The sequence below is a fragment of the Molossus molossus genome, unplaced genomic scaffold (genome assembly GCF_014108415.1).
Source record: "Molossus molossus isolate mMolMol1 unplaced genomic scaffold, mMolMol1.p scaffold_m16_p_1, whole genome shotgun sequence".
NCBI lineage: Eukaryota > Metazoa > Chordata > Mammalia > Chiroptera > Molossidae > Molossus > Molossus molossus.
The window spans coordinates 67,815,317-67,842,237 of record NW_023425344.1 but is presented as its reverse complement, the minus strand read 5'-3'; the positions used below and the strand labels follow the sequence as shown (position 1 = coordinate 67,842,237).

Sequence of the window (26,921 nt, the reverse complement as noted above, 5' to 3'; positions counted from 1 at the left end):
CTGGCAGTAAGACAAGGACCATGAGGAAATGTGGGGGGATGATGTTGCTATTATAAATCTCAATTACTGTACTACATGATGGTGTTTGTCAGAATACCCTAAAAAAGGGTCAATTTTATTATACATAAGTTCTATCTCAATAAGACAGATTTTTTAAAAAAGTAGCCTAGCTTAACACTAAGTTTTAAGGTTTTTAAATTTGGAAACATAAAAATCTTAAAGCATGAACACATTCTGGTTGTCTCAAACAAGTTAAGTTGTCAGGTGTATTTGATTAAAATTTATTTTTGTTTTTAAATCTGTCACAACTTCTATACTACAGGAGTTAGAAGGCCTGGTTTCTGCCCGCCCCCCCCCCCCCCCCGATTCTGATACTTAGGTGATGCATATAATAACGGAATATTTATTTTGCTTTATTTTTCTGCTAAATTCCTCATATTTAAAATGAGATAAAGCATTCTAACCTCAATGCAGCTGCAGCTATCAAGAAATGATATATGGAATATAGAGGTGATATATGGGATATATATAGTGGCAGCCCAACTAAATATAGATATATTCTTACATCAAATTTAGTCACGGCTAAAACTGAAAGGGACCATGTCTGTACGTGTGTGTGCCCCAAAGACCCACAGTACTAAACCAGCATTAAGACGGGGCGCTCCTCCAGCCTTATTCCTCCCCAGAGGCCAAGGATTCTGAGGAATCTTCTAGAATATATTCCAGAATACCTGGGCTTGAGGTTCCCTATCCAAACGTCTCAAACAGTGATCTAGGGTCGATCCTGCTGAAAGAAGACCTTGCCACCCGTATACATGCCACTAGGCAAAGAAATGGGCAAGGAGGGTTGTTGGAAAGCAGATGGATTGTCCATACACATGCAGCCAAACCCCAAAGAGGGTGGAATGGAGTCAGCTCTCGGGTGGGTCCACTTTCTAGAAAGGAATTTGGAGGAATCTGAGAGGTGATCAACGCTGACTCCACAATAGTAAGCCAGAGAGACAACCTTACAAGGCCGACCAAGGCCAGCCATGGAGAGATGCAGGCTAAGACCAAGACAACGTATTGGCAGATGTACACGGGGACTTAAGTGGGACAGAGGGGCAGAGTGAAAACTGTGGGTCGCATCCACGCAGCTCCGGAAACGTGTCCCGGGCGCCCGCTGTCACTCCCAGCCCAGCTTCACAGGGGGCAGGTATGCGGGCAGGCTGGAGGCAGCGTATCCAGGAGACGGGTTCTGACGTCAGTCGCGATGCCAGGGAGATCACAGGGTAGCAACAGGAGGAAGCTGTCGCAGTATGGGGGCACGGCCATCAGCTGATTCCGGGGAGCCAGTCCAGGGCTCGGGCCGAGCGGGCGGGGCGCGGCCGACGTCACTGCCGCGGCAGACCCCGCCGCCACTTGCCGCATCCGCACGCCCGCGCCGGTGCAGCTCGCACGCAGGTCTCTGCAGCAGCCCCGACCCCGCGGCTTCTCCTCCACCATGGCCGACTCGGAGAACCAGGCGCCCGCAGAGCCGAGCCAGGCGGCGGAGGCGGCGGCGGAGGAGGTAATGGCGGAAGGCGGGGCGCAGGGGGGCGACTCTGACAGCTCGGCCGGCGACTCCGACTGCGCCGCCGGCCAGACCCCGGAGGAGCCCCAGACCCCCGCGGAGAATGCGCCGAAGCCGAAAAACGACTTTCTCGAGAGCCTGCCCAACTCGGTGAAATGCCGAGTCCTGGCCCTCAAAAAGCTGCAGAAGCGCTGCGATAAGATAGAGGCCAAATTTGATAAGGAATTTCAGGCTCTGGAAAAAAAGTACAACGAAATCTATAAGCCCTTACTTGCCAAAATCCAAGAGCTCACTGGTGAGATGGAGGGATGTGCATGGACCTTGGAGGGCGAGGAGGAGGAGGACGACGACGAGGAGTACGAGGAGGAGGAGGAGGGGGAGGAGGAGGAGGAGGAGGAAGAAGAGGCTGCGGCAGAGGCTGCGGCTGCCAAAGATGAGGGTCCCCACTCTGCGGTGTCCGATGACGCCAAGAAATAAGCGGGGGCAGAGATGGAAGAAGAGAATGACGACGAAAAAAAAATCCTGTGTTTTTTGTTTTTTTTTTCTTTTCTTTGGAAAACTGGTGAACTTAGGCTCAGGTTTTGGACCAAATTACAATGATTCAATTCTGACATTCCTAAAAATATATTAAATTGAAACAATCAGATCCTGACCAGTCCGTTTCAAATTTGATTTTCATTTTGAACCCAATAAATATATCAAAAGGTGTTGAAGAAAACGAGTTAAATTAAAAATGACGTTTTTTCCATGATCTCCTCCGTGAGGACTGGAACTGAGGGCTTATTAACGGTGTCAGTAGATGTGAAGTAAAGAATCACTTCGAAGCCCATTCATCACACTATCATCACACTACGCACGGAACACCCAAGCCAAGACTGAACATGTTCTCAATGCTTAATTCTTCGATTTCTTTAGTCCTGAAATTTTCCACTGCAGAAAAAGCAGAACCCAATGAAAAGACTCATCTATAAGACTTTGCTTTTGTAACCCAGACATCAACTTTATACTTCAGAGAAGAGTGATGAAATCAAGGAAGCCTGTGATGGAGATCATGACAGTACTGTTAATGAGGCCAAGAAAATGCCACTTCAAATTTTAAAGAATGTTCTAAATATTTGAATTTAGAGAAACAACTGGTTCTGAGAAGGAGGGTATATAACCTGTATAATATTGTCAGCATATATGTTCATTATTTACAGTCTTATGTTTATGTGTTTTCTTGATAGTGTCTATTTACAAAGGTATAAAAAGAAAGACCCCAAATGTTTAAGTATTAAGTCCCTCTACCTAGCATTTTAGAAATATTAATTTACTTGAATAGATGTAGAATGTAGCAAATTCTGTAAAGCATGTGTATACAGTGTTACGTAGTTTGATCCTTGTGAAGTCTTTTTATCATGTACCTTTTAGAATGTAGCTGTGAAAAATTATCAGAACTCTTCAATGAAGCTAATGTTGGAAAAAAGATACTTGAAGAACTAATCTCAATGTGTGTCCCCACCCCCAGCTCATAAGTAGAAAAGGTTTAAGTTTGCTTGTATTAGCTGTGCCTTCATTATTTTGCTATGTAAATGTGACATATTAAATATAAAATGGTGCAAAATCAAATTTTACTGTTTGAGGATAGATTGGCATACAGTTAAAGAATCTTAGGAAGGACACGTTTAATGTCAGGACTCTTAGCTTCTTTGTGGGTTTTGAATTGTATGTGACCCTGTGATCTATACAAAAAATAAGCATAAAGTTGTTTACCACTGTGGTGTTAATAAAACAGTATTTTCAAACAACAAAGGACTCAGTACTCTACCTAGAATCAAGTCCCAGCTCTGCCTTCTAGCAGCACTAAACCTTGGGCAATTATTTAATCTGTGTTTAGTTTCTCCTCATCTATAAAGGAGGACGGTAATACCCCCCCTCCTCACAGGCTATTATGAACAACATATTAACAATGTGAGTTAATACACATAAAGTCCATTAGAACAATGTCTAAAGGCGCTCAGGAAATGTCAGGTATTATTATATGAAAGATAGAGACACTGATTAGAAATTCAGTCCTCGTTCTCTCCCTAGTTACAAAAAAAAGAGGAAAGGGACATCATTATATTCTTAACTTTATGATTCCTTATTGTTAGAAAACAATGTAGTCTTTAATACAGAAACACAGGAAATTCAATAAACTGTCTGGGTTTTGGTTTCCTCAATATAAAATCAGGTTTTTATTTCCTCCCAGAAAGGATAAAAGACTTTAATGTGACATGAATACATAAAAAAGGTATTTCAACTTTACATTTGGGCACTCAGAATAAAGTAAAAATAATTTAAAATGGAAGCCTTCCAAAAAATTTAAAAACAGATGCATTTTCTTCCATTTCCCATAAGTGTTAAAATTATATAAAAGCAAACTTAGACTGTTTTACCTTAGAGAATGGGAGGCAGCGCTAACCTGTTGCTAATGGCAATAATTGGGTAAAACCTTAAGGTAATTTTAATCTTCCTTAGGGCCAGGCCAAAAAAAGAGGGAGAAAAAAAAAAATATGTATATATATATATACATATATATATTATATATGTATTACATAATAAGTATGAGGAATTGATCAATTACCAGATAAATATTAAAAAATCAATAACTATTTCTAGGCACTAATCTCAAAATATATGGAAAAGGCTCTCTTTCACAGTAGAATAAGAAACAAGAAACAAAATATTTATAAAAACCTCTAATGAAAAATATGTATAACCTACATGAAAAGAAAAAAACAAAATATCACAAAAATATAAAATGAGCCTTAGGATGGTAAGATTAAATATATCAGAAGTGTCCATTTTTCCCAAATTAACTTTTAATTTATCACACTTCAAATGAAGACCCAAAACTGGATCTGGAAATTAACATAATTACCCTAATGTTCACCTGCAAGAACAACTAAGAAAACTAGCAATATGGAAGCAATTCAGATTTCTACCTTAGAATACAGACTCAAAAACAATATTTTTAATTGAAGAAAATACATTAGGTATTTATCAGTTACTGGACAGGAAAAGGCTAAGATGAGAGTGATATGAAACCAAAAGAAATAATCAACAGACTTGACAACACAAAAATTAATACATTATAAAGATCTGAAAATAACACATTTTCAAAAGCAAACAACAAACTGGGAATAAAATCTGCAATAAATATGGCTGGCAAAGAGTTAATAGTCTTAATATAATAAAGAGTTCATATAAATCATATGAGAATCATTTAGTCTTAATAGAGAATACTTAAAGAACACCAGCAGACTACTTTAGAAAGAGGAAATAAAGCGACCCTGTATGGGGCAGAAAGACATGTCCTGAAAGGTGTACAGGGGTTCCCAGCTGCATGCTTTGGGCAGCAATCTTTCTTTCACTTTTAGGGCTTTAGCTATCCGGTTTTCTAACTACCAGTCATTAATACTGTTGGCCACTTTTCCCAGGATACAAGCATGTATAAATAATCCCCTTCATAAAGTCAAGCAATTTCCACCATTTCCTAACTGGGATGATCTTTACCCTCTGTTTCCTGCAGTGCTTATTTGATCGCTCCTCAGGCAGCCATAAAACTTGCATGATAACATCTAGCAAGATACCCTCCTTTCAGTGCAGGTCAAACACTGTCATTCATCAACCATTTTTAATCTAGTATAGGCCCAAATTATTAAGCAACACACAAAATAACTGGCAGAAAGAAAGGCAACATGCATTACACATTCAACTCAGGCTCTAGGAGAATTCTGCAGAAAGCTGTAGCGGGCTGCCGCTCACTGCCCAAGCAGGGCACAGCAGCTCTCCACGCCTGACAGCTTCCACGCAGTGCATACACAGACACATTTGCTCGTGCACACACACATGCACGCTTTTTTCTTATTGAGGTGAAATTCACAAAACATAACCATTTTAAACAAGCAATTCAGTGGCATTCGTACATTCACAATGTTGTACAACCATCATTCCTACCTAATTCACTCTTTTTAAGCAAAAATATTTTAGAGGTAAACATCAATAAAGCAGATCAGTGCTGTGTAAATATGTAAAGTAACCTCTATATAGAAGTAATATAACATTTTACAAATGAGATCAAATTTCTTTATAAAATTAGATTTGTTTTCTAAATTAAATACTCAGGGCTTGTAAGGAGTAGGTGAAATGGGTACTTCACATATGATGATGATAATGTATAAGCTGCTGTTATTCATTAGAAAAATCAATTTGGCAAAGATATCTATCAAAAGATTCAAAATGATATATTCTAATTCACTTTCACCCTTGGGACCTAATCATTTAAAAGCAATCTGAAAGGCGAGCAAAGCTTTATACACAAAAGATGTTTGAATAGTCTTACTAAAAATGAAGAAAAAGGAAAGAAAAAGAAAAAAAGAAAGGTAAATTTAAAAAAACAAACAAACATAGAAACAAGCCAAATATCTAAAAATGAAAAACTAGCCTGGATGGTGTGGCTCATCCCATGCACCCAGAAGTCGCCAGTTCAATTCCTGGTAAGAGCACATGCCCAGGCTGTGGGCTCAATCCCCAGTATGGCGTGTGCAGGAGGCAACCCATCAATGTTTCTCTCTCATTGATGTTTCTCTCTCTCTCCCCTACTCCTTCTCTATCTAAAAGAGATATATATATATATATATATATATATATATATATATATATATATTTTTTTTTTTTTAAAAGAGTGTCAGCCTGTGGACCATAAAGTCTTGGGTTTGATTCCAGTCAAGGGCACATATCTTGATTGAAAGTTCAATCCCCAGCACCACTCAGGGTCGTGCGAGGGACAACCAATCAATGTGTCTCTCTCACATCAATGTTTCTCTCTCTCTCTGCTCCCCCACACCCTCTATCTGGCAATCAGTGGAGAAATATCCTTGGGTGAGGATAAAAAATATATATATATGTATTTTTTTTATTAAAAACGATATAAAGAAGCCACATCAAGACTGGTAGGAGAGGCAGAGACACTTAACAGGCTGGTCCCACACCCACATGTGGCAGTTAAGAATCAGCAGGGATACCTCAGCTGCTGAGGGTCCCCCCTGAGGAGAGAGGGGCCCCAGACACACACTAGATTCCCCAGCAAGGAGCACCAGTAAAGGGAAGAGAAGTCCCCACACCATCCGGCTGTGAAATCAGCAGGGATTCCATCAGGTGAGCCAGGGCAGCTGTAGACCCAGGAATCCTCTTAAAGGGTCAGCACACAGACTCACTTGCTTGCCCTCACCTTAAGCAACAGAGAAGGGACAGCAGCTTACAAAGCACCAGGCCCATATGGGTAGGAAATGAATTGTCTGGCTTTAGGGTGAGGGCTAGAGAGGCAGACAAAACTGCTGGCAGGTGCCATTGTTCTTTTGTTGAGCCCTCCCCCCAGCACAGCCTGCAGGCACAGATGGATGCCGTATCTGAGTCTTCATCAACTTGGCTAACACCACTGGCCCATGCTGGCGATTCTCTGTGACCCCACCCCACTCACCTGTGCACCAGCTCAAACCTCATTCAGTGCTGCTCCTCATGAGCTGTCGGTCAACCTCAGCCCATGCTGTGGACTTTCCTAAAATCTCTCAAAGGTCCACAAACCCCAAAGAATCAGTGGCTGGCCTTGGCATGCTCTCTACATCTTGCTCATCAACCCCTGGCACGAGTGGCAGTTGACCTCATGTCAGTTTGCAGCAGAGCCTCTCCCAGGTGCCTTCAAGCCCAGCACAACCAGCTATCAACCACTGATCACTTTGTCGCTCTTACCAGGTGGTCATGGGCTAGGCACAGGCTGCAGCTGACCTGGGCCTCACAGGAGACCCTCCCCAGTGGCCAGCTTCAGACCCCACCAGAGCACCACCCAATTAGCTCGACAAATGACACATCCAAAGGGTGGACTTGACAAGCACCAGAGCCCCACCACAGTGAATCCCACTCTATGGGGTGAGCCCCAAACTACAGTTCATCTGCTGTAGTCATGGCCAACCAGCCTGAGGGTCAATCCCACTGATGTGCCAACAGCAATCAAGGCACAATTACAATAGGAGAGCACACACAAACTACACAAGGGACCCCATGGAGCACCTGGCTCAGGTGACCTCAGAGTCTGCACCACTGGCTCCCACAGAAGGCCACTCTGCCAAGACCAGGAGATGCAGCAGATCAATCTAATATATAGAAACACACATGTGAAGCAGCCAAAATGAAAAAACAAAGAAACATGTTCCAAATGAAAGAACAGAAAAAAACTCCAGTAAAAGAACTAAACAAAATGGAGGCAAGCTATTTACAAGACAATGAATTCAAATCACTGGTTATAAGAACATTCAATGTACTTAGGAGAAGGAAAAATGAAATCAGTAAGAACTTACACAAAGAGATAGAAACCATAAAAACAAACCAGTCAGAAATGAAGACTATAATAACTGAAATGAAAGGAAAAAATTAATAAATGGGCATACATCAAATTAAAAAGCTTCTGTACAACAAAAGAAACCAGCATCAAAATGAAAAGGAAACCCACTCTATAGAAGAACATATTTGCCAATGATACATTGGATAAGGAGTTAATACCCAAAATATATAAAGTACTCATACAACTCAATAAAAAGAAGACAAACAATTCAATTAAAATATGGGCAGAGAACCTGAACAGACATTTCTTTAAACAGGACATACAAATGGCCAAGAGACAAATGAAAACAATGCTCAACATCACTAATCATCAGAGAGATGCAAATTAAAACAACTATGAGGTATCACCTCACACCTGTCAGAATGGCCACCATCAACAAATCATCAAACAAAAAGTGCTGGCGAGAGTGTGGAGAAAAGGGGACTCTAGTACATTGCTGGTGGGAATGCAGTCTAGTGCAGCCACTAAGGAAAACAATATGGTGTTTCCTCAAAAAATTAAAAATGGAACTGCCATTTGACCCAGTGATCCCACTTCCAGGAATATATCCTAAGAAGCCTGAAACACCAATCAGAAAAAATATATGTACCCCCATGTTTGTAGCAGCACTATTTACAATAGCTAAGATCTGGAAACAGCCCAGGTGCCCATCAGTAGATGAGTGGATAAAAAAGCTGTGGTACATCTACATCTACACAATGGAGTACTATGCAGCTGTAAGAAAGAAACATATCTTACTCTTTGAGGCAACATGGAGGGACCTGGAGAATATTATGCTAAGCAAAATAAGCCAGTCAGAGAAAGACAAGTATCACATGATCTCACTTATTTGTGGAATATAATGAACACAATAAGCTGTTGAACAAAACAGATGCAGATACATGAAAGTAGGGAAAGACTGACTAACCTCAGAAAGAAGAGGGTGGGAAAGGGTGAGCATGTGGGAAGAGAAAAACCAAAGAACTTACATGCATATAGGCCTAACCAATGGACACAGAAAACAATGCAATGAAGGTGGAGGCGGGGGTGGAGAGGGGGATGTCAAGGGTGGGGGGTGGGAGGTGGAGGGAAAGGAGGGACATCTGTAATACTTTCAACAATAAAGGTATATATATATATATATATATATATATATATAGAGAGAGAGAGAGAGAGAGAGAGAGAGAGAGAGAGAGAGAGAGAAACAAGTCCCATACATATGCTGCCTATAAGAAACCCACTTCAGATCAAAAGACACAGACTGAAAGTAAAGAAATAGAAAAAGCTATTTCATGCAAGTGGAAATGTAAAAAAAAAACTGGGGTAGCAATACTTATGTCAGACAAAATAGACTTTAAAACAAAGGCTATAACAAGATACAAAGAAGGACATTTATCATATAATAGCCAAGATATGGAAGCAACCTAAGTGTCCCTCAATAGATAATTAGATAAAAATGTACATATATAAAATGGAATATTACTCAGCCAAAAAAACAAATAAAATCTACCATTTGCAACACTGGTGGACCTAGAGGATATTATTCTAAGTGAAATAAGTCAGATAGAGAAAGAAAACTACCATATGATTTCACTTTTATGTGGAATCTAAAAAACAAAATGAACAAAAAATAAAAACTAACTCATAGCTACGAGAACAACCTGATGGTTGCCTGATGGGAGGGAAGGTTAGGGGGGCTGGGTGAAAAACATGAAGGGAATAAGAAGCACAAATTGGTAATTACAAAATAGTCACGGGGGTGTAAACTACAGCATAGGGAATATAGTCAGTTATATTGTAATAACTCTGTAAGGAGTCAGGAGGGTACTAGACTTATCGGGAGATCACGTCATAAGTTATATAAATGTACACTATGCTGTACATTCTAAAAGCAATACCAGAATGTAAAGAATAATAAGCCTGTTCTTATTAAAAATAAATAAATCATTTGCTATTAACAAAAGTACCAATGTTCTATAAAGAAAGGACAGTGCCTTTAACTCCAAGAGATTCTTACTAAGTAAGTCTTACCTACTTGAGAACAGACTAGCCTCTATATCAGGTTCCTAAAATCAAGATAATTTAATCATCTGAAACCATTTTTGTTGGGTATTTGTCAACTTCTGCACCATTTCACTTAACTCTGGCACGATAGCTCGCACTTTCCCCAAAGCTGAGGCTTGCTGGAGAGTCCGGAAGGTTTACATGGCAAAAAATGTTCCATCAGACCATACTGGCTTCTAACTGTCAAAAAAAAAATGTGAAAGGGCGGAAGAAGAGGTCTGTCGGTTTTCCTATTGTTCCTATTTTCAAAAGGAAAGATTTATGGGAGGAAGCCAAGGAAGATTACTTGGACAGAGTGAACTTCATAGGATCTGTGCTTGCGTATTTCCAACTACGCATTTACAGTAAGAAACTAACTAAAGCCCAGAGTGAACTGGTTTTAATTTCCTAACATGATTATAAATCCATCCAGCTTCTCTATCCCTGTGCCTTTCCCCATAGATTAAATGAAGCCTTCCTTTCCTTCCTTCCCTTGCTCACAACCCTCCCAAGTAGAGACTGCCTTTCTCTCATCCCTCCCCACCCTCTACCACTTCTTCAAGTCACCAGCTTTAACTCCGGCCAATGTGCTAACGATCCCTAAATCCTCATCTTCAGAGTCTACCTTCTATTCTAATAAATATAGCTCCCCTAAGAATGTACATTCTCCCTGTCCTTGTTTTTTTACTTACTCCATCTCTTGTGCTTTTTTGTGGTTCTTGTTGTAAATGACCTCAAATTCACTGGTGACTGAGGTTGGCATAAGTAACTAAATAAAATATTCACATAAGACTTCTCTGTTGAGATACATGCAAACTTTCAGCTGTAAACAATCACCTGGGTATCACACAGACATGTCAAAATCAACATATCCAAAGTGCAACTTTTTCCCCTTCACCCTGCTCCACAGATTTTGTTTCCTGTTAGTTGTGCAAATTGGAAACCTCAGTGTTATCGTTATGTTCCTCTCTAGTGCCATCCATATATAATCAGACAGGAGCTTCTGGGGATTACATAACCAACACGCAGTCAGCCCTGTACTCCCACTACCTTCATTCTGGCCCTCACTCCCCCTTACCTGAGCTACCCTCAACAGTCTCCTCATGGGTCTCCCTACATGTGGTCTATTTCCATATGACCACCAGTTATCTTTTTAAAACTGATCAACCACATCCCAGTCCAAACCCCACTTAAAGCCTAGACAACCTATCCTAATGCAACTGCAGCACCTGCCCTGCATCCACACACTGGACCCCATCCCATAAGTAAGTACACATCATTCTCTATCATGTGTCCAGCTTGAATCCTGACTCATTATTCCCTGTGCCTAAAATGTTCCCCCCACTTCACTCTTCGATGTCCAGTATAAGTGCTGTAGCTTCTCCCCCTGATCCCGTGGCCTTTGGCCTATTACTCAGTCACACGCACGGAGATCTACTGCAAGCGTTCACTTAAGCTGACCCTTCTCAACTGAGCCTGAGCTTTTCAAAGATAAAAGTTACTTATTTCCTATACCCAGCAACATGCCTGGCACACAGCAGACACTCGTGTTTGTAAATTGAATTAATTAATACGCAGACTGCCAGCAACCTCACTCATAATTTAATACAAAAGTAAACAAAATTGAATTTTTTTCTCCTCTAAAGAGATAACACAGAGATGGTAAATCATCCTGAAAAAAAATCAAATGTACTTGAATTAATTATCATGAGGGAGAAAAAATCATTTAAAATCTATATTGCAAATTCTTCATCTTTTTAACATTCATTTATTCAACACATTTTTTGAGCATTTTTGTATCAGGCTCTCTGCTGGGTACTGAGAACCCTGTGCTAGATGCTGGGAGCTCACTCATTCCAAAATGTTTTCCTATAAACTATCTCACTTTAGTCTCACAACCATCCCATTAGGTAGGTGGGGCAGTTTTTATAACCCCCATTTTTCAGATAAGAAACTGAGATCAGTTTACATGAGTTTTCAAGGTCAAAATCCATAAGATGGAGATCTAGAATTGAAACAGGTATCTCCTGAATTCAGGTCCAGTGCTTCCTCTACTATTAAAAATTCATTTAAATCTGTAATGTCTGGCTCTCTCCCTTAATTCTTCTGCAAAAGGGGTTAGAATTGAACTTCAATTTTGGTCTTAAAAGTGCAGAAAAATAAAGCAGCAATGTCTGCGGAAGTCCAAGGTCAGGACTAACCTGTTATCCCTGCCCACAGTTACTTTGTCTCCCTCAGGTATCAGCTTCTTCTGTTCAATCACTCCATAGCTTTCTCGACAAATCTATATTTAAGGGGCAAAAAAAGAAATGTTTAAATTTTGTTTACCACTTATCTCTCTAGAACCCAAATGAATGAGAGAAGCTTTAGGAACAAGTGTAGCTTATTGGGACAGAGAGAAAATCTGAGTTAGAAAACACTGACACCTTAAAGCAGTGGTTCTCAACCTTCCTAATGCCACGACCCTTTAATACAGTCCTCATGTTGTAGTGACCCCCAACCATAAAATTATTTTCATTGCTACTTCATAACTGTAATTTTGCTACTGTTATGTCTTAGGCAACCCCTGTGAAAGGGTCATTCGACCCCCAAAGGGGTTGTGACCCACAAGTTGAGAACTGCTGCCTGAAAGGCTCTCTTTTGTTTTAAGACTTGGAGTTGCCAATAAATGCAATCAAAGTGAAATTTGATATAAACTCTAGAAAAGAAATGTATCAGGAACAAAGAAGAGTAATGCTTCCGTGATTTTTTTTAAGTACATAGATTATTCAATATTTATTCAACACACTTACTGAACCTAAGACACTATGATTAAAATAATTTGGTTCAGAGAATTTCCTGATCTTGTCATTTGACCTGTAGAAAAACGAATGCTAGTTATGACTTGTAAGCACGATGAGAGAGACAGGCACAATCATAAGCAAACCGGAAATCCTTACCGTAAAGTTGAGGCAGAAAGTCTCCTCAATATCTTCCCCAGGATAATCTAAAAGTTCTTGAAGACTCCTAATCATAGAATGATGGAGAAAGAAAAGAGGTAAATCAGACATGGCAATAGTGGGGTTTTTTTGTTTGTTTTTTGTTTTTTGTTTTATCTCAGTTACATGTCGAGACTGTTTGCAGGGAAAAACTATAAAAGAAGATTCTAGAATGAACATAAATCCAGGCTGACAGAAAACCATGTTACCTCTGTCTTGGAAAGAAATATGGCAATAGACCTGTAAGACAATAATTGTTCTCTTTTCCTAGTGGCAGATATTACTGAATTTATGAAGAAATTTGAATGAATTTATATCTGACACACTTGAAGGTTCTTTTAACCTTGGCATTGCTTAGGAGCAGATACCAGGGGAGATGGTACCGCAGTGGTCCTACAGACTGGCTTCATCCATATGCTTCAGTAGAATAATCCTTCTATCATTAAAAAAAAAAGTCACGCCCTGGCCAGTTTGGCTCAGCGGATAGAGCGTCGGCCTGCAGTCCAGAGAGACCCGGGTTCGGTTCTCACTAAGGGCACGTTTGTCCCCGGTTGCAGTTTGTCCCCGGCCCTGGTTGGGTCTTGCGGGTGGCAACCACTTGATATGTCCCTTTCATGTCAATGTTTCTCTCTCTCTCTCTTCCTCCCACTCTATCTGAACAAAAACCCAAAAAAATGTCCTCGGGTGAGAATAAAAAAAAAAAGAAAAAATATCCTCAAATGAGATTTTTTAAAAAGCCACAAAGTCACCTCATCCATTAGGAATCTTAATGGCTTACTTGTTAATTCAAGGGGCTCTATATGGCAAAGACACTCTATTACCTGTGTCAGACTAAAGCACATTCAAACATGCACTCTTAAAAAATGTTTATTCCAACAACAGCCATATCCTAGTTTTCAAAATAATATATTCTTGTAGTTAGACCTTGTTCACACTTTCTTCTTTAGTGAGCTCCAAGTCTGGCAGTCTCAGCAAGAGTTGCCCAGGAAGAAAATTCTTAGTGTGGAATTTAAATTTGCTACCAGATAACCAGCCAAAATCATTACCTGAGATACAGCCTTCTCAGCCAGGCTGGTCAAGGACATGGTGCACACTCCTGTCACTCTCTGGCCTTCTCTTTCAGCTACTAAAAATGAACCCTGCCTGGGCCTCCTCTGTCATTTTTTATATTCCTTCTAAAGTTTCTCTTCCACTCTCTGACCTCAACTCTTCCACCTGTATGGTTTCTCAGTTTTGGTGTCCTAGGCTGGTGGCGTCACAGAAGTCTCCTTTCCAGAGGGTACCTTGGAGACTGCCCTTCTCTATCTCCATCTTAAAATCGGTACTCTTTCTCTGTAGAAAGGGGTGTTCCTTCCTGATAATGCCAAAAGGATTACACTGTATACAGAAAGCTACAGCTGTGGTTTCTTTTTATATAATTAATCTTATGCTACCTAAAATCAATACAGAGAACGTCGGGAGTTTTAAGGAGTCAGAAAGAGAAGAACATGGCTCTGCTACTTTGGAAACTGTCTGGCAGTTCCTCAAAAGGCTCAACCTAGAGCTGCCCTATGACCCAGCAATTCAACTCCTAGGTGTATACCTGAGAAATAAAATCTTATGTGTACACAAAAACTGCACAAGAATGTCCATAAGCAGCATCATCCATAATATTCAAAAAGTAGAAACAAGCCAAATGTCCATTAACTGATGAACAGATAAACAAAATTAGTATATCCATACAACAGAATATTATTTGGCAAAAAATAAATAAATGATATGAGTTACTGATACGAGTTGCAATACAGCTGAACCTTGAAAACGTGCTGTGTGAAAGAAGCTAGACAAAAAGGACCATACAGTGAATGATTCCATTTGCATGAAATATCCAGAACAGGCAAACCTATGCAAACAGAAAGTAGACTACGGCTGCCTAGGGCTTGTGGCACGAGGAGATGGGCGATGATGCCTAAGGAGCACAGGTTTCTTTCAGGTGATAAAAATATTCTAAAGTTGTGGTGACGGCACACAATTCTGAGTACACCAAACAACACTGGATTGTTACTTTTAAGTGGGTGAACTATATGGTATGTGAATTATATCTCAATTAAACTTTTTCTAAAGGCTCTAAGAGAAAATAGAGAAAAAATATATATATATATGTATATGTGTGTGTGTGTGTATATATATATATATACACACACACATATATATATATATATAATCTGCCCTGGTTCCTGACACAGAGCTCCTAAAATCTTGTAAATTTCTAAGTAGTAAGAGCACAGAAGCATCTTTTGTTCCAATGAGGTGACTCTTGGTGGGCTCCTGGGTGGGAACTGGTCACCAGAAAGACTAAGCCATGAGTAGAAGCTTAGAATTTTCGGCCCCACCCCATTTTCCAGAGAGGCAAGTGGAGCTAGAAATAGAGGTAATAATTGATCACACCTGTGTGAGAAAGCCTCCACAAAACCCCAACAGCAGGAGGTTCACAAAGCTTCTGGGTTGGCGAGCACATCCATACACCAGGAGGGGGATGCACTCCAACTCACAGCGACAGAAGCTCCTGCCCTCAGGGCCCTCTCAGACCTCATCCTGTGTATCTCTTCATCTAGATGGCTGTTCATCTGGTACACTTTACTGTATCCTCTAATAAACTGGTAAATATGTTTTCCTGGGCTCTGTGAGCTATTCCAGCAAACCTGGGGGGGCGGTTCATGGGAACCTCTGATTTTGTAGCAAAATCAGACAGAAGTTGTGGATAACCTGGGAACCTCCTCCTTGCAAGTGGCATCTGAAGTGAGGTGGAACAGTCCTGTGGGACTGAGCCCTTAACCTGTGGGATCTGTCACTATCTCCAGGCAGACTGTTAAAGTTTAGTGGTCGTGGAGCACTGCTTGGTGCTGGGGAGGGGAAAACTCCCACACATGTGGTGACCAGAGTGTTGTGTGACAGTAGTCTGAGTGTAAAGGAGACAAGACAGAAAAAAGAAATGCAGAAGGAGGGGAAGAATTGTAGGTTTTTTAAAATACAGGCTCCCTTTGTAATTTCTTCCCCGTGCATTCTGGACCATAACAAATCTCAAAGTCTTTATTTCTTGTTCAGAATAAGAAAAAAAAAAAAAGACTATTTTGTATTCCTGGGCAGCTCTGACTTCACTTTCTTTCCTTGCCTCTGCCCGTGGAGACTCCAAGCAAGTGGCTGTGTAGCTAAGCCTTAAGACAAAGCACTCACGACAGTCTAACCACATGGTTCGATACACTCACACTAGTGCCTCTGGTGTTTCACCTTTTAATCCACACTGCCAGAGGCAGCCAGAGCAGTTCCCCATACCAATCTGTCTTTTAGCTTTGTACCTTCCTTCAGTGGGTGACAGTTCCTTCAAGTCTTCTAAGCCAGGCTGTACGTTCAGTAACTTCTTGTAGAGCGCCAGTGGGAAGTGGAGATCGACCACGGTGGAGTTGTAGATGGCTAGTCCACAGGTTATGCCAATCAGGTGAAACCAGTTGTGCTCTACAAAACACTTGCAGTACACACGTAAATGTGTTAAAAAGAAATTCAGTGTTTCTGGCTCTCAAAACAATCGTCTACTTACAATATTTTCAGTATAAAAGAATAAAGACCTTATTAATATTTAATTACCTTCTGGAGCAGATAAACTCCCCTGACAAAAATATGATTATACCCAAAAGCTACATTATAAACAGAGTTAAGCATTTACAGCTCATCTCGTGATAGAACAGCTTATACAATCATTCATTACTTAATGAGGGGGATTCCTTCTGAGAAATGCATCAGGTGATTTTGTCCTTGTGTGAACATCACAGGGTGCACTTACACAAATCTAGATGGTAGAGCCTACTGCATACCTAGGCTGCGTGGTATATTACTCCAAGGCTACAAGCCTGCACAGCATGTGACTGTACAAAACAACATGAGATTAAATCAAGCACAAGAGAAAGTGATGTGATCAAGAGACGTGGTAAACACGAGATGTATGAGGCCACTGCCCGAGAAACACAGCACTGTCTTACAGAAAATTTCTTTTTTATAAGTAGGAAGAGTACACTCTAAAATAATGATAAAATGTACAGTACAGGAACTACATAAACCAGTAACATGGCCTTTTATTATAATTATCAGGTATTATGCACCGTATGTAATTGTGCTGTACTTCTACACGACAGGCAGCAGTCATATTCACATCAGCATCACCACAAACATGAATAATGCATTGTGCGAAGCCATCACAATGGCTACAATGTCACTAGGCAATAGGATTTTCCAGCTCTGTTGTAATCTTATGGGGCCACTGTCACATGTGCAATCTATCATTGACAGAAATGTCATTATGCAGCGCATGGCTGTATTTATTTAGAGCAATGTTGGCCAACAGTACTTTCTGCAATGAGGCAATAGTCTATTCTGTGCTATCCCATATGATAGCCACTTGAAATGTGGCTAGTGAAACTGAGAAAATGAATCTTTGGTACTATTTATTTTTAATTAAATAAAATTTCAATTTCAATGGCCACATGTGGCTAATGGCTACCTTTTAGGACAGTACAAGATCCACAGAGAAAACTCTGGTAGAAAAAGAACTAAATTACAGTCCGGTTGAAATCAGTATGCTTCTTAAAACTTAGCTCTCCTATTAAATTTTAAAAAGTTTGTATTCCTACACATACTATCATTATTATTAAAATAAGACACATTTGACTATTTTCCACATGTCATAAAAGCAAGTCCTTGTTCATGCTGTGATTTTTTTCACCATTCACAGATAACAAAACTTGGATCTTACCTACTAGAAACAGAAAGGGACTGATGGGTGACAAAAGACCCTATGAGGTCTTGACAACAGGTAAAAAAAAGACTGGATGCATTATTTAGACATTTTAAATTATTTTCTTTGTTATGCTTCCCTTTTCAAAGTCAGAAGTCTGGGTCTTACAACCAAAGAAAAAAGTTTAATTCTATCCATCTGTTTAACGATAATGTCACTAACTTACTGTATCTGAAAACCACAGGAGATGTGAATCCTGATAGTAGGTAAACATTCCATAGATGGGATTCAAAAGTTCTTTTAACAGTAAAAGAAAGAACTCCTTTGTGACACCACCAGCATCCACTGCTTCTTCACCGTCAAAGATTACCTTAAAGCAATGAAAGTAGAATTAATACTTTAAAGAATCTTTGGTATTCTATCTTTTTTTTTTTTTTAGCAAATTCTTTCCAAAGTCAGGACAAAGGAAGGAAGATATAACACAGAATACAATGATGCAATGAAAACTGCAAGATGCATCCGCTGATTATTAACAAGGCACTTACAGACACACAGAAAGAATTTTTACTAGGTATGTCAGGAATACAAAGAAAGTCAGAAGTTCACTAAATGTCCATCTATTTAGGGCAGTAAGGCAAACATAAAATAATTCATTAGAGAATACACTTTATTTTCAAAGAGTCAAATACTTTGAGAGGTAAATGCTCTGGCACATAGAGATAAGCAATGATTAACCTGAGTAAAAGACGGGGCTCTTGAAGAAACACACACATATGGAAGAGAGAAGGGCATTCTAAATAGGTACAGACCTGGGCTCCGTGAGGGGCTACAAGATGTTCCACAAACAGGCCCACCTGGGGCATGCTAGACCCATAATGGTCATCTCATAACAACTACAGCAAATCAGTGAATGAGAGTTACTGAGAGTTACTACATGCCAGCACTTAAAGTCTATTAACCGAATGCTCAGAGCAGCTTTATGCATAGGTATTACTATTATCATCCCCATTTTATAGGTAAGGGCTCAGGCACAGAGCTAAAAACAGCATTTGAGAAAGCTTATCCTGTGGTTGTCTTCAAGGCTGCCCACAGCAAGACAAGAGTAAAGGTGGGAATAGATGCCAGCAGAAGACAACTCACTCATGCTTTGGAGAAAAACTCTTATCTAAATTACTGATTGAAAACAGTGGGCAAAAAGAAGCCCCTGTTAGATCGAAAATCTAACCCCGAAGTTCTGGGGAGAAACTGAAGTTTACAAGAGGATTGCTAATAAAGATATGGAAGTCTTCTGAAGGGTAAGATAAATGACTTAAAATTTCAAGTAATTCACTAAATACTTATTAACACCTACTGTGCATTAAGCATTGTGCTAAGCCCAGGGAATACAATAAGTAGTAACACAAACATGCACAGTCTATAAGGAAAGACAATTTCTTAATTCAATAATAGCAGGGTACTAAGAGTGCCTGTCATAATAGGCCAACAGCTTCCCAAATGATTTCACTACCTTTCTATAGTCTCCTTTTTACCTTCTTTCCCTTAAATCTTTAATATCCAAAGACTTCCTAGACGCTGGCTAATAGTTTTACACCTAGCTGAAGCTTTAGTTTTGCTGTTATTTGCTTGTTTTTGGTAGAGCTGGAGCAGATACACCAAAGACACAGACAAAGAAAGCCCTATAATCCCTCAAGTAATCGGCATTTTTATCTGATGTTGAGATGTGCTGTTTGGTGATTTGACAGATCAGGAGGTGATTAAATTCTTGTAAAATGAATGAAAGAAAGAATGAATAACTGCACTCCACAGTTTTCATAGTTAAGATCTTTGCTGCTTCAATACTGTTTAAAGAAAATCAATAAGGGTATTTAGAGGAATATACTGAAGGGCTCACTTTGAGAGGCTTTTTTAGATCAATATCAGAATGAATGCTCAGCTCTCTTAGGGCATCTCCAACGAGGTTGTTCCTGCGAACGTGAAGGACCAGGAAGGGGCTTCTGGCCAGCAGAGGCTCCAAGGTGAGCAGCATGAAGACATTCTGCAGGTTGGCTCCGTTGACTGCTACCTGGAATGATACATCAAATATCTTTGTAAGCTTATCAAAACCAATAATATTTTATAATAAAAATGTGTACTTAAAATAAATCTTTATAACTTAAGTTGTAATTCAATAAAGAATCACCAAGCTCCATTTAGCTATCTTTCTATCTCAATCAGGGGTCAGCAGACAACTGGACCAAATCGAGCCTGCTGCCTGTTTTTTGTACAGCTCTTGAGTTCAGAGTGGTTTCTATATTTTTATATTGTTGAAAAAAATAATCAAAAGAATAATATTTCATCACATGTGAAAATTATAGAAAATTCAAATTTCAGTGCACATTCAGTTCTATTGGAATACCGCCGTGCTCAGTCATTCACATACTGTCTATCACTTTTTGTGCTACAACGGAGTTGCATAGTTGAGACAGACTGTATGGCCAACAAAGACTAAAATATTTACAATGTGGCCCTTTATGAAAACGCTTGCCAACCCCTGATCTATGTAAATGTGTACTCACATGTACACATAAAATTGCTAAAATATTTGTACTAGTTCAAAAAGTTAGAATGGAACATGTCCAAATAGACTTTCTCTTATTAGTAGAAATTACAACTGAATGTGTAAGTTGAAAGAAACACATAAGAAGAAAAAGTAATTTTTAAAATATGATAACCTGCATCTGTAGTTCAGCATCCGTCTGTAACATTTTGGTCTTGGCTTGGGCATCAAAGATGAAAGGATAGGAACAAAGTGTTACAGCATCCTAAATAAAACATTATTGGCAATACTGTAGTATCCACAGAAATACTGTTGGAAATATATATAAGTAAATTTGAAAATAATCATTTACCTGTATTATAGATGGTCTAGTCTTCTGTGTAAAGAAAAATAAAAAGTCTATTTGAATTGCAAAACCTAAACTTTTTACCCTGTTCAAATGTGAAATACAAATAACAAAACATATAAACTATCTATTTGGCCACAGAACAAACCCCATTTGAATGGCTGACTAGATTTTAATGGAATAGACCAAATGTTTTGATGAACACAGACTGAGAAAAAAACTAAAAACAATCTATAAAAAATTTTAAAGGACCATTAGAGGCCATTTCATTAACTCCATAATTCACAGTATTAATAGAATTCTCTTTCATAAAATAAATCTAATTTCAAAACAGGAATTTTAAAACCTTGACTTCAGAGGTTCCTTTAGTTGGATAAAGTTAATGCAAATTACATTTATTTGTCAGCATGTTAAATCTCTTACACACACACAGGCTATTACTGGGAAGAGAAACCATATATTTAAAAGCTGTCTCTGACTCAGCATTAAAAACAATGCTTGACCTACAGAAGACACTCCATCAATATGTAAATAAAATCTTAAACTTTTGAGGAGGGGAATAACAGTAAAATTTAAAAACCCACAAATGTATCTAAAACATATGCTAGTTTCAGTTTATCAGGGGAAAAAAATCTCTTCTGGAAGTTTTTTCTAGGTTACTTAACAAACATTGTTCATAAAGTTAATAGAAACAAACAAAAATATCAGCAATACAGATCATGTTGATCTATAGTAATAGTTCTCAAATGGAAAACTATGAATTTATTCTCAGATATATGAGGGTGCTATATACATTTTTTTAATTTTATAGGTTTCTAAAAAATAAATAATATCCTAAACAAAATCAATAAAACACATTCTGAATGACCTCCTTATAATGGCATGCACAATATAATTTGCATTTATTTTAATGATTGCATTGGTGCCATGTTATACTTAATTGTCCAAGAGTAATAAGAAAAGAAGAAAGGCAGTCTTCGTTGGTTAAGTGATTTCATTTGCATCCAGGAAAGGGCCAGAGCTGTCCCGGCTCTCGAAGTAAATGAAGGTTTAATAGTAGCTAAAAGGCAAAAGATTTATTCGATCTGAAGAGAAACCAGAGTATAAAAAAGCTGTGGCACATATACACAATGGAGTACTATGCAGCTGTAAGAAAGAAAGAGCACTTCTCCTTTAAGATGACATGGAGGGCCCTGGCCAGTTTGGCTCAGCGGTTAGAGCGTCGGCCTGCGGTCCAGTGAGACCCGGGTTCGGTTCCCACTAAGGGCACGTACTTCGGTTGCAGTTTGTCCCCGGCCCCGTCGATGTTTCTCTCTCTCTCTCTCCCTTCCTCTCTCTCCCTCCCACTCTATCTGTACAAAAAATGGAAAAGTATCCTCGGGTGAGGATAAAAAAAAAAAGATGACATGGAGGAACCTGGAAAGTATTATCCTAAGTGAAACAAGCCAAACAGAGAAAGACAAGTATCATATGATCTCACTTATTTGTGGAATATAATGAACATAACAGTCTGAAGAACAGGGTAGTCCCAGAGACGCAGAAGTAGGGTACAGACTGACAATTCCCAGAAGGGGGGCGGGAGATAAACCACAGAACTTATATGCATGTATGCATGACCAGTGGACATGGACAACAAAGCTGGGGATGGGGTGGGGAGGGAGGGGGAAGAGGGTGTCAATGGGGGGAAAAAGGAGAAACATCTGTAACAAAAATAAATAAATAAAAGAAGAAAAAAAAAAACAAATTAAAAAACATCGTAGCTAAAAGGAAGAAAGAGCTGAGTCATGCCAGGGTAAATAGGAGAGGCCTTGGAACTCAAGCACCAAGGCCTGACAGCAGGCAGTCCCAATCTGCATGCAAGCAGGGTACGGTTTCAGCAAGGCTACCCACATTTTATTCATTTTAGAGTTAGTTTGTATTCAATCTATACATTTGATTCCGTTTTATTTAAGTGCTATATGAATATGTAGTGCATGCCTACCTCCTTTTGTGTTTGTGTATATTCCAATGATATCATTTAAAAGCAATTTCAATTGCCCTGGCTGATTTTGCTTAGTGGTTAGAGCATTAGCCCACGGACCAATGAGTCACAGGTTCGATTCAGGTCAAGGACACATACCTCATTGTGATTTGTCCCCAGCCCTGGTTGGGTCCTGTGGGAGGCAACCAGTCGATATGGCTCTGTCACATCAATGTTTCCCTCTGTCCCTCTCTCTCTCTCCCTCCCTTCCACTCTATCTGATGATAAATGGAAAAATATCCTCTGGTGAGGAAAAACAAAAAGCAATTTTAATTAAAATCCACCAATAAATTTAAATAAAAGTATTTTATTTTATTTTTTGTATTGATTTTAGAGAGAGAGGAAGGGACAGGGAGAAAGATAGAGAAAAACATCAACGAGAGAGAATATCGACTGGCCGCCTCCTGCATGCCCCACACTGGGCATTTGGCCCACAACCTGGGCATGTGCCCTACTGGAAAAGTGAACCGGTGACCTCTTGGTGCAAGGGTTGATGTTCAACCACTGAGCCACACCGGCTGGGCACTCTGTTTATCCTTTAGAAACAGTTTCCTTTATGGATCTTGGAACATTTCCCTAGAATAAGGAACACTAATCGAAAAGACAGTTTTGTCCAGTGAGACAGGTATGAAATCATGCATACATAATCCAGGCGAACATGACTTATTCATGCCTACGTATCTAATTAGTTTAAACTTAGGAACTGAAATCACTAAAATAAAACACACACACATGCCATGAGACAGTACTTTGAAAAATTATCTTCTAGTCTTAAGTACCTACAAAAGGTATAAGTATCCGGGGGAAGTAGATTTTAAACTGGTGTCAATATTCAGAATTTTAGAATCTTCATCTCAGAACAGATTATTTTACTCTAAGTGTGATTTGCTTATTCTTAAGAGAAAAGGAAGATCTTTAATGTGTGTTGGTCTATAAACCATGATGAAGTTTTGAACACTTCCAATGTAAAAGTGACTATGAGAGAAAAGATAACAGTGACTATAAAACCAGTTGTTGGCATTAAAGTGCCCCAGTATACCTAGTATTTTTAAATACTGGTATTTTTGTTGGCGTAGTATACAGGAGGGACAACAGTAGGTTTCCAGTTGTGAGAACACAAAACACAGAATTTATTCTTGTATTATTATTTATTAATTATTGTATTCTTTTCCATACAAATGACTGTAAACCTACTTTTGCCAACCCAAGAATTATTCCAGACATCAATCAACAGTCCCACTCCAGGTCTCTGACTCTCCACTACCCTCTCCCTGCAAACCCCACCACAAGCCCTCCCCCCATAGCTCTCATTCCCTCCCTCCGCTCTTTGCCTGACCCTCCCACCCCCTGACAGAGCCCAGTTTGGGAAGGAAGCTGATCTCTGTCTGCAGAAGGACAGGGGTTAAATTGCTGGCGGGGTCACCATGCTCTCAGTTGAGTGGGTTGGCTGAAAAGGAATCCTAAACTGCCTCAGTCAGGAACCAGAGCCAAGGCTACAGAGTTGATGGTCCAGAAGACCCTCCCCCAGGGGAGGACCACAGTGCCATTTCTAAGGAGGGTGAAGAAGAGAAGGCTACTCCATCAAAAGGAGCACCAGACCTATATGAAGGTCTACTGTATATCTGTAAACTTTTTATAAGTCTATGACTTTTTTGTATTTGAAATATAATAAGTTCACTGATTTTTATTGTGTGACTGCTGAATATTTTAGAAATGGTATTAGTATTGGCATTTCCATATTACATGAAATAAACACTGAAACAGCTGTTATAATTTTGTTTCCTGACTTGTCTCCCTGACTTAGAAGGATATGTCATGAATTGACATGTGATCCCCTCTGAGGGGCTGCTTGTCCTGGGCCATCTATTCCCACAAAATGAGTCTCAAACACCTAAAACTAGCAAAGTACTGGTGGATCACATTTCAAGTGTTTCTGCTTGAATTGGGGTTGCACTGTGACCTTAGTTCATTTTTTAAAGTATATGAATAGGAGCAATCAATAAGAACATGATACAGAACTGAAGAACTGGCATTATCTTTTTTTTAATTCCATATCAACATCACAGACACCTGTCAAGCCAATAAGAAAACACAGGAACATCTGCTGTAGGATCTGCCTGCCACCACGTGTTCCTATACCCACCATGGGCATATCTGGCTCCCAGCCATCACTGAATGCTGAGGCAAAAACGTCTGCCTTGTCTGACCATGCACACTACAGAACTCAGAGCAGAAACACTGCCCCCGTGTGACACACAAGGCAATATATCAAGTTGACTCTAGCTTTCTTTTTGAAGCATTTACTTTCGTATCACTAACTCTTTTACTTGTGCTGCCCTCTATGGGAGCCCACAAAAATCACACATCTTGTGTTACTTCATTTTCAAGTGGATGATGGCAGTTTACTAATGGAAATAAGCTACTACCACCTCCTCTGTAAAATGAACAAAAATAAGCCACTTTAGAATGTCTTTTGTGCTCCATAGCCCTTTGCACATGTTATTTCCCTCTGTAATTCCCTTTTCACTGTTGCCTCTGCACTGAACACCCCACAGAGGCAGCCACCAGGTACTGTGCATGTCTCCATCCCCAGTGACTAGAAGGCACCCGATGTTTACTAGGTGCTGAGAACAGCTTACTGGAAAACAGTTAAAGATTTATTTGCTATAAGCCAAGTACAGCGCTCTGCCAAGTAAGGCTTTTCCATGCATGCTTTCCTCCATTTAAGTCTCACAATACTGTTATAATTCTCATTTACAAATGAGGATGCTAGGCCTACAGAAGTTAAGTAACTTGCCTACGGTCACATAGGTAACAGGCTAGAGTGAAGAGAGAACCCAGTTCTTTTTTTACTCAAGCATGTGCTCTGAACTACACGCTCTATTGCCTCAGCTACTACCAAGCTAAAACATTTAACACAAAAAAATCTATTTACTGTAGCATACATACAATGGAATATTATTCTGCTATAAAACAAGGAAATTCTTCCATTTGAAACAACATAGGCGAACCTGAAGGGAATTATGGTAAGTGAAATAAGCCAGAGAAAGATAAATACTGTATGGTATCACTTATATGATGAATCTTAAAAAAAAAAAAAAGAAAAAAGCCAATCTCAAAGAAACAGAAGAATGGTAGTTTCCAGGGGCTAGGGGTTGGGAAGTCGGGGAGATACAGGTCAAACAGTACAAGTTCTAAGTTCCGATGAGCTAATGTATAGCATGGTGACTTAGAGTTCATAATACTGTATTGCACATTTTAAAGTTGCTAAGACAGTAAATCTTAAAAGTTCTCATGACAAGAAAAAAAACATCTGGCCCGGCCGGTGTGGCTCAGTGGACTGAGCACCGTCCCATGGACTGAGAAGTCTCGGTTCGATTCCCGGTCAGGGCACCTACTGGAATTGTGGGCTCCATCCCCAGTAGAGGCCGTGCAGGAGGCAGCCGACACATCAATGTTTCTATCTCTCTCGCCCTTCCTCTCTCTCTAAAAAATAAATAAATAAACTTATTTAAAAGGAGTAAAACAACATCTGTAACTATGTATGCTGATGGACAGTAATTAGATCATGGTGATCATTTTGCAGTGTATACAAACACTGAATCATTATGTTGTACATCTGAAATTACTATAATTTCATATGTCAATTATACCTCAAAAGAGTGGTTAAAAAACAAATTTACATATAAAATGGCTTTAGCAGTTCAGGTTTAAATACAAGATATCAAGAAATTTCGACTTCAATTTCTAATAGTATTGTACCTAATATAATTTTTTAATTCTACAGAAATTACAAAAGGTCACCTAATTTTCTACCTTTCTATAATAACTACCTTAAATCCTAAAGAGGAGATGAGCATTTGGTATTCAAGATCTATATTTTCTTATTAAATATTAAGAGAAAGAAACTATAAACAAATTGTAAAAGGTGCTCATTTAACCTCCATTCAGAGATTACAGTCTTAATCTAGATTTAACACCAGTAACTTCTCCTTCAGTGGCAAAAAAAAATTAAGGTTCATTAGAATTATCCTATTCAGCATTAAAAGTCAGAAAAAGGGTAGAAGTCAGAAGACTTGGCTTGTATGGCTAATTAAATTGGTGGGAAAATTGTTTAACTTCTCTGAGTCTCAATTTCCTCCTGAAAACAGCAGTTGGCCTAAATAATTAATAAGGCTTATTTCGGCTCTTAACATTGCATTATTCAATGAATAATACCTTGATACAGACTGATAAAACAAAAGAGCTAATCTTTTTATAATTTCTAAATTAGCAGGTGAA

General features: G+C 39.4%; 2 protein-coding genes across 8 annotated transcripts in view; one reads left to right on the top strand and one right to left on the bottom strand.

The window, feature by feature from the left end:
- HERC3 (HECT and RLD domain containing E3 ubiquitin protein ligase 3) overlaps positions 1-26,921 on the bottom strand; it is a 117,675-nt gene that overhangs the window by 15,055 nt on the left and 75,699 nt on the right. For 5 of the 7 annotated variants that reach the window (XM_036262417.1, XM_036262423.1, XM_036262447.1 and 2 more), the window contains 7 exons: positions 20,627-20,650; positions 20,450-20,539; positions 19,630-19,800; positions 17,965-18,108; positions 16,309-16,475; positions 12,935-13,001; positions 12,197-12,279 (listed from right to left, as the gene is read on the bottom strand). In XM_036262417.1, the coding sequence (XP_036118310.1) occupies positions 12,197-12,279; positions 12,935-13,001; positions 16,309-16,475; positions 17,965-18,108; positions 19,630-19,800; positions 20,450-20,539; positions 20,627-20,650 (746 nt within the window). Of the gene's footprint in view, positions 1-10,044; positions 10,197-12,196; positions 12,280-12,934; positions 13,002-16,308; positions 16,476-17,964; positions 18,109-19,629; positions 19,801-20,449; positions 20,540-20,626; positions 20,651-26,921 lie in introns of those variants that run through there. The other 2 variants (XM_036262437.1, XM_036262428.1) reach the window with 2 other exon arrangements.
- NAP1L5 (nucleosome assembly protein 1 like 5) lies at positions 1,397-2,090 on the top strand. The gene has a single exon (XM_036262490.1). It carries the CDS (start codon positions 1,484-1,486, stop codon positions 2,027-2,029), a length of 546 nt encoding a protein of 181 aa, XP_036118383.1. The 5' UTR covers positions 1,397-1,483; the 3' UTR covers positions 2,030-2,090.